Genomic DNA, 16,783 nt, shown 5'->3' on the forward strand with positions numbered 1-16,783 from the left:
ATTTATAAATTAACTTAAACTTTTCCCATTGCTGGGGTTAGGTACTTTTACTTGTATCTTAATATTACACAAAACAGAATTTCATGTATTGTACATGTTTGTTTGTTTAAAGATGATTTTACTCAAGCAAAAAATGCTAACATTTACTCTGAGTGTACTCATTGTTCAAAAAACAACATTGTAATAAAAATTTCACTGAAATCTATTGACTTGTTTCACACTAGTACTTTTGTATAACCAAAAAGCATAAAACTTGACTGAAAAACATTTGATATTTATTTAGAATGTCCTTGGAACTAATGTGAACAACACATAAAATAAAATAATTTTCATTCTTAACAGAAAAATCATGTTGCACCCAGTGGTTTAGTGAGACTGATTAGATCACACACAATATTCCTTTTTACTCATATATAATAATCTCTAACAAAAAGAGTTTAAAAACATTACTTTTGCTTGAATAAAAGTAATACATGCATTTTGAAACAAAGTAACCTTTATCACGTTTTTTGTTCAAATAGGTGGTCAGCTAAATTCTAAATATAAATAACAATTATTTTGTTTTTCACATAAGATAGTTCTTGTTCACTTGCAGACAATTTGAAATTTGATCATTCACACCGACTTCCTCTTTGTTTGTGGGACTACATATGTTAATGTTTAGTATTTCAGAAACAAATTTTTGTGTTAAATATGTTTACAATTTTGAAAAATAGTGAGAAAAAAAGTGGAGTTTTATACTTGTAACACCTTCTAAGCATAAATACTGTTTTGTACCTTATTCCAGCATGATATTATAGCTTTCACTTAAATACTAAATAGAATCCGTAACTGAAGAATAGATCTATTTGTTTCATGTTTCTAATATCAGTATTTTCGTGACATAGTTTTTTTCCTTTATGGCACACATATCTATCACTGGCAATATGTATGATATTTGTCCTTTCATAGTCATGGCCCATTGTTATTAACAATATAAACAACATCATATACCCATTCCTTTTTAAGTTAATAAGAATGTGATGAACAACAGCTTGTCTACCAAAAGGCATATATATATATATATGTGTGCATGCATTACTTGCACATTTTTAAGTTTAACAGTATCATAACTGGTGTTTTGAAGTAAACTACTTAGAAACAAACATGAGTACAGATATAATCACCATTTGATCAATTTCAATGAACTACACTGCTCCAGTTGTTGTATAGATCTCTCGATCCTCACAGCAAAGACCTCCACAATTCCCATAACTCTCCCATATCCTATACATTTCAGTAACATTAAGTTCAGCTCTATTAATACAATCCTTTGTGTATCTGTGGTCACAATTCCACCTCATATCCTATCAATAAAATAATGGGAATTACTGTCAATATTAAACCAATTCTACTCAAGCAAAAATGATAATATTTACTCAAAATGTATACATTATTTAAAAAACAGTATTACAGTACAAATATAACTAAAGTGTTTTTACTTGCTTCACACTGGCTCTTATGACATTGGTTGAAGCATTTAAATAAAAGTGATAAACAAGAAAAAATATGCTGTGAAGAGCATATAATAAATACAATTTGTACTTGTAAAATATTTCATATTAATAAAAATAAAAGAGAGTGAAATGTACATATACAACTTCACTACAAGGCAAATCCTTATATGCATTTATCTGAACAATTTATATATGTTAAAGTAAGGGTAGCATTACAAGGATGAAAAGGTCACAGTTGCACAGTAGTCTGACTGATTAAAGAAAAAGTCAAACTATACACTGGTGATGTGTGACAAAGATTCAAGCCACAGTACCGAAATGTAAATAAATAAACATATTTATGGAAAATTCATGACTATTCACCTTTGTAACATTAGTATAGATACACTTATGGTTAGAAAACTTTTAAGAACCTACAAGAGGAAACTATCATACAATGACTGTTAAACAAGTGTAAAATTTATTTAAATAAGAAAATTAGTAAGTAGAAAACAACATAGAAAAGGGCAAAGTAACATTACAACACTTGATGGATTCTGAGATGGTGCAACCTCAAAGTGTATGTTGCCATCATTTCATCCATCTCTACTCTTTCCCATAGTTTTTCTTGGTGCTAAGTTTCTAATGTGAATGGGATGTAGGCTTATATTTCTCATAGCTTTTCTTAAAGCTACCTCTTGACATTTCCTGGTCTTTGCCTATATCTTTGCTATAAGTTTTTTCCATCTTATTTGAGTGGTGGTATCATTTTTGGCTGGACTAATAATTGAGGCTTGCTTCACATATACAGCATTAGTGTTTCTAACATTATTCTTGCAGTAATGGCTCTCTCTTTCCTGGGACAGACTTTTTAAGATTATCAACATAATGTTTTCTCCTTTTATTTTGTTTCCTGGAAAGGCATATTTAAAAAATTGCACTATTTCAACTACAGTTTTAGATATTACTAGGTCACACATAGTTTTGAAACAATGCAAGGTTATTTATACAATTTATTGTTCTTGTTTTCAGTCCAGCATAGTCAATTAAAGCTGTTTGTGTCAGACTTCAGCAATAGTTGTGTTCATCCTCACATCTTATGCACAGACTGCTTTGAAAGAACTGTGTTGTCTAACACAGAACCCTCAAGTCAGATGTACTTAACCAAAACTTTGCTTTCAAAAGTTAGATCACAGTTAGAGCCTAGATCTAGAGAATCAACATGGTCCATATTTCTTTACCTAGCTGATACAGCTGCAGGCTGATCACAGAACTTGTGCATGTAAGTAGTCATGCACCTACACATGATATTGAAGTGTTTTTACTTAGAACTCACAGAGTTTGCTCATAATGAGTTGAATATGGCTACTAATGTATTGTTAGCTCATTAGTAGTGTTGCAGAATATTTGTTATCACCAAGGTTATAAGCAAAAACAAACAAACCACTTTTAGCCAAGGTAGTGTAATTCAATCATGTATATTTAGATTTGCATAAGGTGAAGGCAGGATAAATTTATGCCTTTTCAACAAATTTAGTCAGTCAGTTGTATTGGCAAATTTTTATTTTTAATCTACCGACCTTTTCAATTTCTTTGATTTTTTTACTCTGAAGTTTATTCATTTACTAGCAGTGTGTGTAAAGTGCAAATGCAAACTAACGTGGCAGGGGTTTAGTTTAGAGAAAGAGAAATCTTCTCTCTCCAACTGGGGTGTTCAGGAACGTTGTGGTTCCTCTTCGTCCCCTTTCGTGAATTTTTATTAGGTTTAGTTTTATTGTTTATTTATTAATTTTTTTTTTTTTTTTGGGTGGAGGATGTCACTCTAAATGTTATCTTGGACGGAGGCAAAGGCAGCAACGGAGAGAATGGCCAGGTCCCTTCCCGAAAGGAAGAAGTCAAGCAAATATGAACGTGAATTCAATTCAAACGACCCGACTCAGGGTCTGGCAATAAAGTTGCCTGGGCTGGGATCTAAAAATCCAATGCCTAAGTTTTTGCTGTGGGGGGGAAACGGGAGTGCCCTGAGAAAACCCTGTGTAAAGTGCTTGTAAAGTTTAGTTTATATGCTGTTTGCAGTGTGTTTGAGATTTTAATTTGTATTGCACCTCTGGCCCATACTTATGATAATGCTAAGTCAAAAATTTCCACTTCAAAAGAATGAGTATTAAAAGTTTTATACTGAAGTAATTATCACACTCCAAAGCTGCAAGTTTATGGTTACAAACAACTTTCTGACCAAAAAAACCATTACAATGAAATTAGGCATTTTTCATCATACTATTAATCAGATAATAAACAAGCTTTTTTTTTTATGAAGGCATCTATCTACGTCTCAAAATTAATAAGTGTTTTCATGAGGAAGATGGATAAAGAAACTGGAATCACAGTAATTTCTTTCAACTATATATCTGTCAAGTTCCATCATGTAGCTCTAATAAATGTACGTACCTATCATTTAAAAAAACGACTTGGAAACTGAAGACCATGTACAATGATGATTTGTGTACAGCTGGTCAAGATATGTGGTCTAAGTTCAACATAGCACAATTTTGTAAGAGACAATGAAACTTGTGATGCTAGGCACTAAACATAACAATAACCATCAGACTGAGCATAATCAATGATGAAGGAAGTAATTCCAAAGTATCAGGAAGTTCATTTCAGTGAAGAGCTCTTAATAAAAAAAGGAAATAACTGAAATTTAAATAACCCTTTCCAATATTCTTTTGGTTGTATTTATTCTTCTAAAGGTGGTTAACTATATCATATTCTTCACTCTTTTTACCTTGGATACAACTATACTGGAAAGGCAATGAGTCTATAAACCATTTTTAAAAGAAACATGTTTCTCAATACAAAAACCTTTAATTTCTCAAAATCCTCAAAACCTAAAAGGTTAAAGATGAGGCAAAACATATCATCTGTACCAAAAGTTGTCTAAGACAATTTAAGCAAGTTAACTTTGTTACTTGAAAATACCAATGAGCTAATAAAGGTCAATTATCAAGCTGTTAGGAATAAAACAAGCAGTAATTTGCTTTTTACACAATTATATTTGTAAATGTTTCTTACACAATGTAACTACTATTAATTATATAAAATAACTCAATAAACATTTCATAAACTTACTCTTTCAAGTATCTTATGAAAGTAAATTAGTCTACACAAATGTCTCGGGTTTTACTTGCAAAACTTCCTTATTCAGACAATAAATAACATTTCTCTTTCAATGTTTAAAACATGGATTCTAATAAGTTAACACAACAGACAATATAAAGTTGTAAACAATAAAAGTTAAATTGCATCAGGTCATTTGATGTCATAATAATAACTATTACTAAATAATTCACCTTTGTTTTATGGCTGAATTTTCTAACTTTGGTTTAATTAAAGCAAGACAGTTTTCATTCTTTATACATAGATCTTTACTTACATATTTACTGTGGCTTCATGCAACTATTTGTTTATTTGATTACTTTTAACTAAAGTTATATGAGGGTTATCAGTGCTGGTTGGACTTAATTTTGAAGTGATAAAGTGTACTAAAAAGGCAGCTAATCAACACTATTCATGGCCAGCTCTTGGGCTGCTCTTATGAAGCCAAATAGTTGGATTTAAAGCATAGTGCCAATTTGCAGAAATATAACTCCATGCTACTAAAGCATTAGTGTTTAAGAAGGAAAATCAATTGTCTTAAACAAAAATATATCAATCTGAGGTTTTAGTGGGATATTTATCAATGTCTCACCCAATCTCATGTTCCTTTTCATGAGCAAGACCTCTGCATGGTGCTAAGTATTATTTTCATTAATTCCTATTAACACAACCAGATTCCAAAATAAATTACACATTTTTTCAAACCATCGTCTACTTTTGAAATATAGTTTTCATTTTAAAGCAATGTTGAAATGCCTCTGCTATTGTTGAAAATAAATATTTAATGTAATACATTTAATAAACAATTTTGCAACTCACTGTTTCTCAGTGCAAAACTACACAATGGGCTATCTGCACCTTGTCCACCTCAGGCAAATGAATCCTAGTTTTTTGCACTGAAAGCTGTAGACTTATCATTGACCTACTGGTAGATATTTCTTAATTAAAACTAAGAAAAATCAAAATCTGTTTTGAAAAATTCTTCAGTTAATATTCTAAATTTTGGCCATACATTTTTATCTAATGTATTTAGGTATACTCCAAACTAATTATTCAAAATTACATCTCTGTTACTGCTAAAATTAAAAAATAATCGTATCAGTTATACAAACTATGGTACTGTGTAATATCATCATCAATACATCAGACATTGCTACAAGTCCTCATCATCAATACATTAGACATTGCTACAAGTCAGGTCAGTATAAATGTTAAATTTCAGTAAATTTTTACATATCAACTTATACATTTTCTGTGATATAAAGTGTTTTCTTTTCCCACTGGTAGGGAAATGAGCTGTAAGACTCCTTGCAAGATATAACAAACAAAAAATGACCATTTGTTAATATTAGGTAATTATGATACATATTAAATAAATATTCACTGCTGCAGGGATCTTTATGTACACAATATTTGCTCACAATTGTCACAAAAAAGCTGGTTTATAAATGACTGGTTTAAAAGAAACATGTTTCTCAATACAAAAACCTTTAATTTTTCAAAATCCTCAAAACCTAAAAGGTTAAAGATGAGGCAAAACATATCATCTGTACCAAAAGTTGTCTAAGACAATTTAAACAAGTTAACTTTGTTACTTGAAAATACCAATGAGCTAATAAAGGTCAATTATCAAGCTGTTAGGAATAAAACAAGCAGTAATTTGCTTTTTACACAATTATATTTGTAAATGTTTCTTACACAATGTAACTACTATTAATTATATAAAATAATTCAATAAACATTTCATAAACTTACTCTTTATGTAGCAAAGTGTGGAAACTTTCTTGCCAGCAGGTTAATTAAGCCTGTTATACTGATTAGTCAAGCCCACACCAATATAACACATTAGTAAATGGCATGTAGTTGCTAATTACAGTCTTATGAGCAGAAAGAATATCTTAAGTGACAAAATATTAAATTGTATATTTTGCATAATTTCTCTGTTATTAACCAGAGATACAGCACCTCAGCTCATCATCTGCACAGGTTTTGTGTGGGTTTTTCTGTTTTGAGAAAATGGTTTTTATGACAGAACCACAGACTATTTACATGCATCACTCAAATTACAAAAGGGATACGTTCTTGGAAAATGTAACATATAATGAAAAAAATTAAAAAATGCTATTCCCATTACTTTATAGGTACAAAATAAGGGATGCTTTCCCAATCCAAACCTTTTGGACAGACATCTTGAGGGTTGAGATAAATTTTGGCCAATAAAAACCCAGATCAGTTCACAACGTTAGACACGATGGGGAACAAAAACTGACTAATGCTCAGATGTTGCATGAGATCTTTGAACAGAGAGATCTTAAAAGGAGGATTCTGTGATGACATGCAATGAAGGAGTGATACACTGTTTGAAATTTTGTCCATAACACCTACTGAATTTGAAATATGTAGTACTAAAAATATTTTTCTGTTACAAAACATTTTATCTCTATTAAGAAATTCAAGTAGCTAAACAATTATTCTCCTCCATTATAATACTGAAATATTTTAATTACTACAATAATGCAAACTGAAAAACATAGTCATAAAAGTTAATTATATTATAGTGAAAAGCATAAACCAATCATTTTTACACTGAGGGATACTTGTATTACTACATCAGTAAAATACTAGGTACTTATATCAATTGAAACCATGCTATATCATTACATGAGAAGACATATAATCAATTTTACACAATTAATTAACTAATTAATTAGTTTTAATATTCAATACCTTCTCTGATTTAAAATGACACCAATTATAGTATGCAAATACTGTATACCTTATTCCTATAGCCTATATTTCATACAACATAACTTTTTGGTTCTTTCTAAGTCTTTATTTAAAACATACTAAATTTGCTTAAAGCTCTGTGTTAAATAAAACTTGCAGTAGATTCTAATCACAAATGCTACATAATATTTCACAGGACAATTGTAGTGCATTTTGCTTTATCTTATGTATAAAGAATTGCTTTACAACTGTTCCACAAAGCAGAGATATTTCAGATTCTTGATATCTTTTCTGACCAGTTGCTATAGAAATCATATACACTGTTTTTACTTTCCATACTTCTGTTTTCTTCTTTAAATCGTATTTATGTTTGCTTCAACTTCACACTAAGCCTTGTCTCTCTTATTCTACCATTACATGTCACCACACATCTCCTTCTACAGGTTGTGTTCAATTTATAGTTTTTGCAAAAAGAAGTTGGATGAGTGCAGGGTTATCTGCACTAGCCGTCCCTAATTTAACAGTGTAAGACGATAGGGAAGGCAACTAGTCATCACCACCCTCTGCCAACTCTTGGGCTATTCTTTTACCAATGAATAGTGGGATTGACTGTCACATTATAATGCCCTCAGGGCTGAAAGGGTGAGCATGTTTGGTGTGACCAGGATTCTAACTCGCAACCCTCAGATTACAAGTCAAATGCAATAACCCACCTGGCTATGCTGGGCCATTTATCCTTGAATTACCACACTATTAGCTGAATATATCACTATCTAATTAAATTTTGTAAATAAAGCACTGACCTGCACATATGATGGCTTTATAGCAGAAAACCAAATACCCATAGAAACATCTTCTCCCTGATGAATAAAGAACACATACTCATTGGTAAATACATAATAATTAGATGATTTCTGCACTATTCTACACAAAACATCATGAAACTGTCACAAATTTTCTTCTGTTCAAAATAAAATTAAACTAACAAATACATCACACTAAAAAAATACAGCTTTTAATTAATCCATCTGTACTTTTGACCCATAAAACAACTTACATAATTTTAATTTTATTAATTAATCTTTTATACTGAAGCTTACTAAAACCTAATGATTAAAACATTGGTATCTGATGCTACCAAAACATTTATAAAAATATGGCTATATTTTAGCTGTGCTGCTCTGTCTTCTGATATTAGTGATATTAAAACCAATAAATATCGTTTCCTGGCCATCATGGAGTAAATATAATATATCTGCTACGGACAATATAACTACTTTACACTTTATTAGAAAGGTTTGGGACAGCACATTTGAAACTGGTAACTGGCTTGTCCTCATAAGATTTAATTATGAATTTTATAATATGCTGCTGCATAAATCTTTTAAACAAAATCAGAAGTTGTAACAGCCAACTTATTTTAATTAACATTCCACAAAAACAAAATAAAGATCTCATGAAACTTCATACAGGAATTTTGTATTGGATGCAGCATTATAATCAATTTAAATTAATTAATTTTTATCCTTTTAATTTATGTAGCATGCTTAATTAGAATTAGAATGTAATCCCTGTCTTAGTTTAATTAAGGTGTTTTTTTATAGTGGCATGGAATGTTGTTACCATGTATACCTCATACAACATATGAGGTCAAGAACAGGAAACTAGTCATGCCTGTATTTTGTAATTCCCTACACACACACACAAATAATTATTAAATGCAACAACATATATTTTACTCTTCACTGACACGTGACAATCATTTCCAAATGCCTGGTATTTGATTTTCATTACCACTCAACACTGCTTTAATGACATTACTAGTACATATTTGTGCTTGTCAAATCACCATTGTTCATTTTTAACGTGCAAATAATGAAAGCAGAAAAAATATCACGGTTAGCCTATTCACACAAATGCTGAAATTATCAATGCTATCATAAAAAAAAAAAAAAAACAGCATGTTGTCACCTGTGAATGAGTTTCTTACATTAACATGCTGTTAAACAAAGCACTATCCATGGAGTGGATTAATTAGTATTGAAGAAACATTGTTCAGTGAAACTGCACATTTCACATTCAATGCATCTAGACTGCAGATCAGTACACCCACTCTGTTCAAGAAGCTCTATAATGCTGCACTTCTAACAAAGACTGCAGTTCGTAAGCTGCTCAATACAGCCAGAAATACAAGAAACCATCACTAATGAGATTTTGTTTTGGATGCAAGGGTCTTGAATTAACAACTACATGGAAAACAGTTTAAATACAACTGTGTCATCTCAAGAGCAGTAGGAGCAGTATCACAGCATTAAACTGTATTTGTTGATAAGGTAGAGTTACTGGAAGCTGGAAATAACTTTAATTTTGCACTATAATTATTTATGGAATCATTCCAGGCTGGACTGTAACTCTAACATTTTGATAGACACACTAAATCAAGCGGTGGATTAAGATATTTAACATCCAAGACACATCAGGACGTGTCTTGGATGAACTGCTTTAGGATATTCTAGAATACAAACAAATGAAACCAAAAACCAGACCCTGAAACTTTACTACTCTTGGAGTTGTTTCTTTACTATTTCAACATGGGCTAGGCTGAACTGACCAAACACGTGACCTTGTGACTTTTTTTTTTTTCTGAAGTGTTTTAATAAAGATTTGTCTATGAATATATCAAGTCTTTTTTTTCTAATAGTCCAAGTACAAAGTGATTTTCATGTTAAAATTACAAATATTTTTTAATCTAAAAGAATCTCCAGTTTCATTTTTGTATTCTCTAAAACCTCCAAATACATTTCAAATGTTTTTGTTTCAATAATATTTATATCTTATCTATTGTTTTCTCTAACCTAACTCTATACAAGGTTGATCCAGTTGACCGACCTGGTAAATATCAAAAAAGAGAGAGAAATTTAAATGACCCTTTTTTCTTTCAAGTTGTAACATGAAACTACATTTGTTTATCCTATGTAGCTTTAAACTTATAACAGTAAACAGCTGTTTACACATACTTACATTTTATTATTTCATTGTCTTTTGAATCATGTCTAATTACTAGTCATGCCATTACAAGTTTAAAATCACTTGGGGAACTTTCAGCTCACATTACACTATCAAATTACATTACCCTTAAGCTACTCTGAGCTACTTGCATACATGCCATGTGAGCATTTTTTTATTATGTTGTTATTATTAATTATTTTACCTCATAAAATTTTATCTAACCTAAAGAGTTTATTTTTACATCTTAGTCACTTTTATCATAATAAATAAATAATACACGTGAACAACAAGAAATAAAATAATTATCTAAGCTTTCTTTTCTGTTAACTGCTCGTCACACTTAATCCTACTTTTTTATACTAATGGTAGTGATGCATTAAATAATACACCAAAGAATAAAAGAATAACATGCAATAAACAGAAAATGTCCCACAACTAACACAATTTTTCTGGCTTTTTAAATACACAAAAAAAACTCTTACGTAATCATCCAAGATATTTGATGTGATTCCTTTGGAAATAAAGTTTATACTTAAACAGAAAGTTAGAGTTCTCTGTAAAGTAAACAACATAATATTATACAACATTTAATAGATTAAAGCCTTAGCTTTCTATAGGTTAAAATGATGTTGTATTAAATGTAAGAAAGAACTACTGATAAATCCAGAAAAGATGGAATATGACAGGCGATTGAAGCATGAGGGGTTTGATTTTCTATTCAATAGCTCTGTAACCAAACAAGGTTAAAGGCTATAAAGATTATGCTTTACCTAAGCAATGACAATATTATAATGAGTAACTGATGTTAAATTGCATTCTTATTGGAGGGGTGGTGAACAAATTACATATGAACAGATGCTTTCATTTCTTACAATATGGAAATAAGATTTTTTAATATTGCCTTATAAAAATAAAAACTTAAAACATATACAATTAAAATAAGAACTATTAATTATGGTTTTATATTCTTTTGATTGGTGTAACATGAACAAAAAGAAGTTTAATTAAATATTCAATGTAATACACTAAACACCTTGTGACATGAGCAGTACAGGATGTCTGAAGAAAGGGTAAAGAGGAGTGACAGTCTGTACTGACCCTAATTAGGTGTCAATAACAAAGTTGTGAATAATGCAGAAGATGGATCTACTTTTATTTTAAAATGAAGCTTCAGGAGCAACACACAACCTTCTCCTTTTATGATATACTGACCCAGTACTTTTAATAATGTAGTGTATTTGTTGTATTCAATACAGAACTATTACATATTTTATATAAATTTGTTACGTGTCTTGTGTCAAGTAAAGTTATTTCAGTTCATGTAAATCCATGCTATTAGTTACCTTTATAAAGATCAAAGTATTTATGTCATATATTTTTCCATCATATATAAATTTTCACATCACAGAATACAGTGTAAGATAACACGATGGGTGAAACAAAAGTTGAACTATTAAAATAATTTTTAAGAAAGGAAAAATTTTTATACGAAAACTGAATCAAAGCTATTTGTTCTCCTAGCTTTTACAATTACATGTAAAATATTCAGATACAGTTTATGATAAAACATCAGTAACTTCCTACACAGTTTAATGGCACAACAAACCTGATAGTTGTATAATGTTTCAGCATTCTGTGTAATCCACGACACCAAATCTCTGGATAAAACACTGCCTGCTCCACATGCAAAGACTGGATACACTGGAGAGGTGTAATCCCATTCACCCCACTTTCCATGCAATTCAACTGGGTATTCACTGCGAAATCTAAGATTATAGTCCAAAAAAAGTCAGAAATTATATGCATGCTGTTTGAAATTGTCTTTCCCTTACCACAGCAAACCTATATTTATGCAGAAGTTGAAGAATATGAAACATCATGTTATCAGTTTTTATTCTCAAGTATTCAGCAGACACCTTGTTTAAAATATTGAAAATAATATGGAACTCAATCTATACTTTTATTCATTACTTGTTGCTGAAATATGTCAGTTTCTAGGATTTCTAGCTCTTATAAGCAATCTTAGGTAATGGCAAATTAAAAGAATAAAATCAGGCTTCTTATAGTGGTTGAGTATCTATTGTATATATGATATTTTGAGTTGCCTTTTACTCACCACAGTGAACCTATGTTGGTATATAATTTAAAGAATATGTAGCACTGACACTACTAACTTATCGTGTATTAGTTAGCAGGCACATTTTACTAATATAAGAAGTACAGTCTTGTTTTTTTGACTTGAACTTTCTAGGGGTTATTGAAGAGAGATGGATGTCTTGAGACAAAAGTAAATCAAATGATAGATTGGACTTCATATTTATTTTTAGAAAGAATCCTTGTCATCATGAATATTCATTAATTTTTCAAAATGTCATTTTGTTCGTTTAATGAATTTCACAAAAGCTACATACGGGCTATCTGCACTAGTCAACCCTAATTTTGAAGGGATAGAACAGAGGAAAAGCAACTAGTTAATCCCATTCTTTTCAAACTCTTGGGCTACTTTTGGCAACCAAACAGTAGGATTTGAGTGTCACTCTTATAATGCAACCATTGCCACAAAATATGGAGTCCTTTGTATCTCAGGATGGCTGGTATGAGTATTAACACTTTTACTTATAAAGCAGAGAACAACGTTTCAACCTTTTTACTTAATCTTCAGGTCAACAAAGAGAGAGTTTGCAACTGATTATTGCCAGGCACGTCTTAGGGAAGAAAGTGTAAATGGGTATGGAATTGTAAGGGCATTGCAGTTAGATGTTAGGTTATTAATTAGTATAGGTATAAAAGTGTTCTTTTAAATTAGTTTAATTTTGGTTTGAGTTGTTGTATAAGTAGGGCTTCTCTGATTTTTCATATGTTTATATTTGTTTCCCTACATCCTTGTGCAAATTAATTGAAACAAATAGTCATTTTACAATATTTTCAGCACAGCAGCTGGTGTAGGCTCGCTGGACCCGCTGATTTCCTCAATAGTAATTTTTTCACACAAACGGCATCATTAGCTGTGTTTTGCAGTACGATCGATCTATTTTTGGGATATATGACAAAATTTTGAGGAATATTATGTCATTCAAAATTGCATTACAAGGGCAAGGAGACCAGTCAAAAAACAACTTCTTACCAACTCAATGAAGAAAAAATGGTATCAATGGGGTCTGAAATACAAGAACTGGATACAAGAATAATGGAGGAAGGTGTTATTCAGTGACGAGACTCATTTCTTCATACAGGATCAAAGAAGTCTGCATGTTCGCAGATCTCCAGGTGAGAAACTTCGAGAATCTCACATTAATCAGTTCGTAAAACATCCCTTGAAGCAGATGTTTTGGGGCTTTTTCAGCTACTATGGCATCGGAGGCTTACATATTGTAGAAGGTATGATGCAAGGACCACAGTACATTGAAGTTTTGCAGAGAAGAATCATTCCAGAATTGAAAAAGAGATTTCCAGATGGATCTGGCATTTTTCAGCAAGATCTGGCTCCATGCAACACATCAAAATCTTGTGAAGAAGTTTATGACTACAACACAAATAAAGGTGCTGGACTGGCCTGGAAACTCTCCAGACTTAAATCCTATTAAAAATCTTTGGGCGATTTGTAAAGAAAGACTTCGGGGAAAAGACTGTACTACGAAAGATAAGCTAATTGAGGCCATAATTGAGGTGTGGTACCGTGATCCAAAAATTAGTAAAGATTGCAGTCAACTCGTGGACTCAATGCCAAAGTGGATTAATAATCTTCTGAAAAATAAAGGCAGTCATATCATGTATTAATTTGTGAGTGTGTTTTAAATTCTCAGAAATAAAACACAAAAAATTGAAAAAATCATAATTTTCTGTCTCGTTTCAATAAATTTGCACAAGGGTGTACTCAGTATCTGGGTGTTTTCTATGGTTATGTTGTGTTTATTTGATTTACAGTGTTCAAAAAATGTGTGAAAGTATATTTTTTGTGCTCTTTGAATCTGGTTTCCATTTTTCTGCTTGTTTCTCCAATACATAAGTCATGGCAGTTATTGCATTGTATTTTATAAATAATGTTGGTGTTGTGTTTGTCAGTGTAGTTTTTATATAATAGGGACTTTCATTTTGCACCTGGTTTTAGAATAAATTTGGTGTTAACTGGAATGTTGCGTTTTGTTACAAGTTTTTTTCCAAATGGTGGTTATTTTTTTGCTGATATCAGGAATACATGGTATGCAGCAGTGTAAGGTTTTGTAATTTGTTGTATCTTGAAATTTATTATTGTTTGTTTGCTGTTGATTGTGTTGTTGACCTAGGTGTGTATGTATATAATTTTTTCAACAGTTTTTGGAGGAAATTTGTTGGTATTGATGAAGTGATGTTTTATTTTGTTGATTTCATTGTTAATTTCTTAATATGTTGAGTTTTGTTTTGTTTCATGTGCTGCTGAGTCCCAGAGAATGTATATGTACATGTGATTTTTCTGTGGATTTCTATTTTGAATTGTGTATTGGTTCTTGTGATCTTGAGGTTGTGAAATGCTATTTGGTTGTTTTTTTTACTGTTCACAGATGAATTTAATGTTAGGGTGTATAGAGTTAATACGGTTGAAAAAACTAAGTGTGTGTTCTGTAGATGTGAATCCAGCAATTGTATTGTTAACATACCTGTACTAGTATAGTGGTGGGTGTAAGGGTAAATTGATAGCTTGAGATTTAATGTGTCATAAAAATGTTGGCTAGAACTGGTGACATGGGATTCCCCATCCTTAAGTAATTTATTTCTAGGTAGTTTTTGTCATTGAACATAAAGTTAGTTTTGGTGGTAGTAAATTCCATAAGGGTTGCTAATTGGTTGCTGGGGATGTGTATCAATGGGTTGGAGTCTTGGATATAAAGTTCTAAAGCTGTCTTGCTGGCTTCAGTGATTGGGATTTATGTGAAGAGGGAGATAACACCAAAACTGACCATTAAGGCTTTATGATTCAGTTCATTAAGAACAGATTTAAAGTTAAAAAGAGTCTTGAAAAAGGTGCCAACTGATTGTACATATTTAGAAAATGCTCACACTATGTATTTACCAAGGTTGTAGTTAAATGATTCATAGGTTGATATTATGGATCATAGTAGACAATCTAGTTTGTAAGATTTGAGGGTGCCAAAACCACGTTAACTTTACAACCCCAACATTAAGTTTACCTGTGAACAGGAAAAACAAAAATTACCAAATAGCATTTTTCAATCTGAAGATCACAAGAACCAACGCACAATTCAAAACAGAAATCCTCAGAAAAATCACCCATACTGGACTATACATTCCCTGGGACTCAGTAGCACATGAAACAAAACAAACACTCAACGTACTAATAAACCAAATAAACACAGCCACAAAACTATGCTCACCTGATAAAATTAACAATGAAATCAACAAAATAAAACAACACTTCATCAATACCAACAAATTTCCTCCAAAAATCATTGAAAACATTATACACATACATACCTAGATCAACAACAAACAAACAACAATAAATCCCAAGATACAACAAACTACAAAACCTCATACTGCTGCATACCATATGTTCCTGACATCAGCTAAAAAAATAGCCAACATTTGAAAAAAAAATTATAACAAAACACAACATTCCAGTAAGCACCAGATTTATTCAAAAAACAGATACAAAACTAAAGTCCATACTATGTAAAAACTATACTGACAAACACAACACCAATATTATTTATAAAATACAATGCAACAACCGTCACAACTTCTATATTGGAGAAACAAGCAGAAAGATGGAAACCAGATTCAAAGAACAAAAAACACTTTTTCATGATTTTGAACACTGCAAATCAAATAAACACATCATAATCAAAGAAAACACACAGATACTAAATGGGGAAACAAATATAAACAAATGAAAAATCAGAGAAGCCCTACGTATACAACAACTGAAACCAAAATTAAACCCATATAAAGAAACACTTTTATACCTATATTAATTAATAACATCTAACTGCAATGCCCCTATAATTTCATCCATAAGACATATGCCTGGCAACACTCAGTTGCAAACTCTCTCTCTATTAACCTGAAGAGTACCTAAGAAGGTCGAAACGTTCTCTGATTTATTAGTAAAAGTGTAAATACACATACCAGCTGTCCAGAAATACAATTTTACTTTAAGTGGGTTTCTCATCATTGCAAATGGAGAGTCCTTTCAGTTTTGTAGTTTCTTTGTTATTAAGCACAAAGCTACACAATGGTGTATCTGTGCTATTGTTACTATGAGTATTGAAACCAAGTTCATTGTTTGGCATGCTAACACCTGGCCCTTTCAAAAAATGGTAAAAATTCAGTGAAAATAATATTCAAACTCTGAAATAATGTAAATTACAATGTATCTTAATTGAATAAATAAGCAAGTGCAAATAATATTCTTAATAAAT

The 16,783-nt window shown here is 31.2% G+C and overlaps 1 protein-coding gene across 3 annotated transcripts in view; it reads right to left on the reverse strand.

The window, feature by feature from the left end:
* Positions 1–258: 258 nt before the first annotated feature.
* Positions 259–16,783, reverse strand: part of LOC143225620 (UDP-GalNAc:beta-1,3-N-acetylgalactosaminyltransferase 2-like) — a 57,471-nt gene continuing 40,946 nt past the window's right edge. For all 3 annotated transcript variants that reach the window (XM_076455377.1, XM_076455378.1, XM_076455380.1), the window contains exons 10-12: positions 11,974–12,133; positions 8,162–8,218; positions 259–1,346 (exon numbers count right to left, since the gene is read on the reverse strand). In XM_076455377.1, coding sequence (XP_076311492.1) covers positions 1,188–1,346; positions 8,162–8,218; positions 11,974–12,133 — 376 coding nt within the window. In that variant the 3' untranslated portion in view covers positions 259–1,187. The remainder of the gene's footprint in view (positions 1,347–8,161; positions 8,219–11,973; positions 12,134–16,783) is intronic.

This window comes from Tachypleus tridentatus, chromosome 9 (assembly GCF_004210375.1).
Source record: "Tachypleus tridentatus isolate NWPU-2018 chromosome 9, ASM421037v1, whole genome shotgun sequence".
Lineage (NCBI taxonomy): Eukaryota > Metazoa > Arthropoda > Merostomata > Xiphosura > Limulidae > Tachypleus > Tachypleus tridentatus.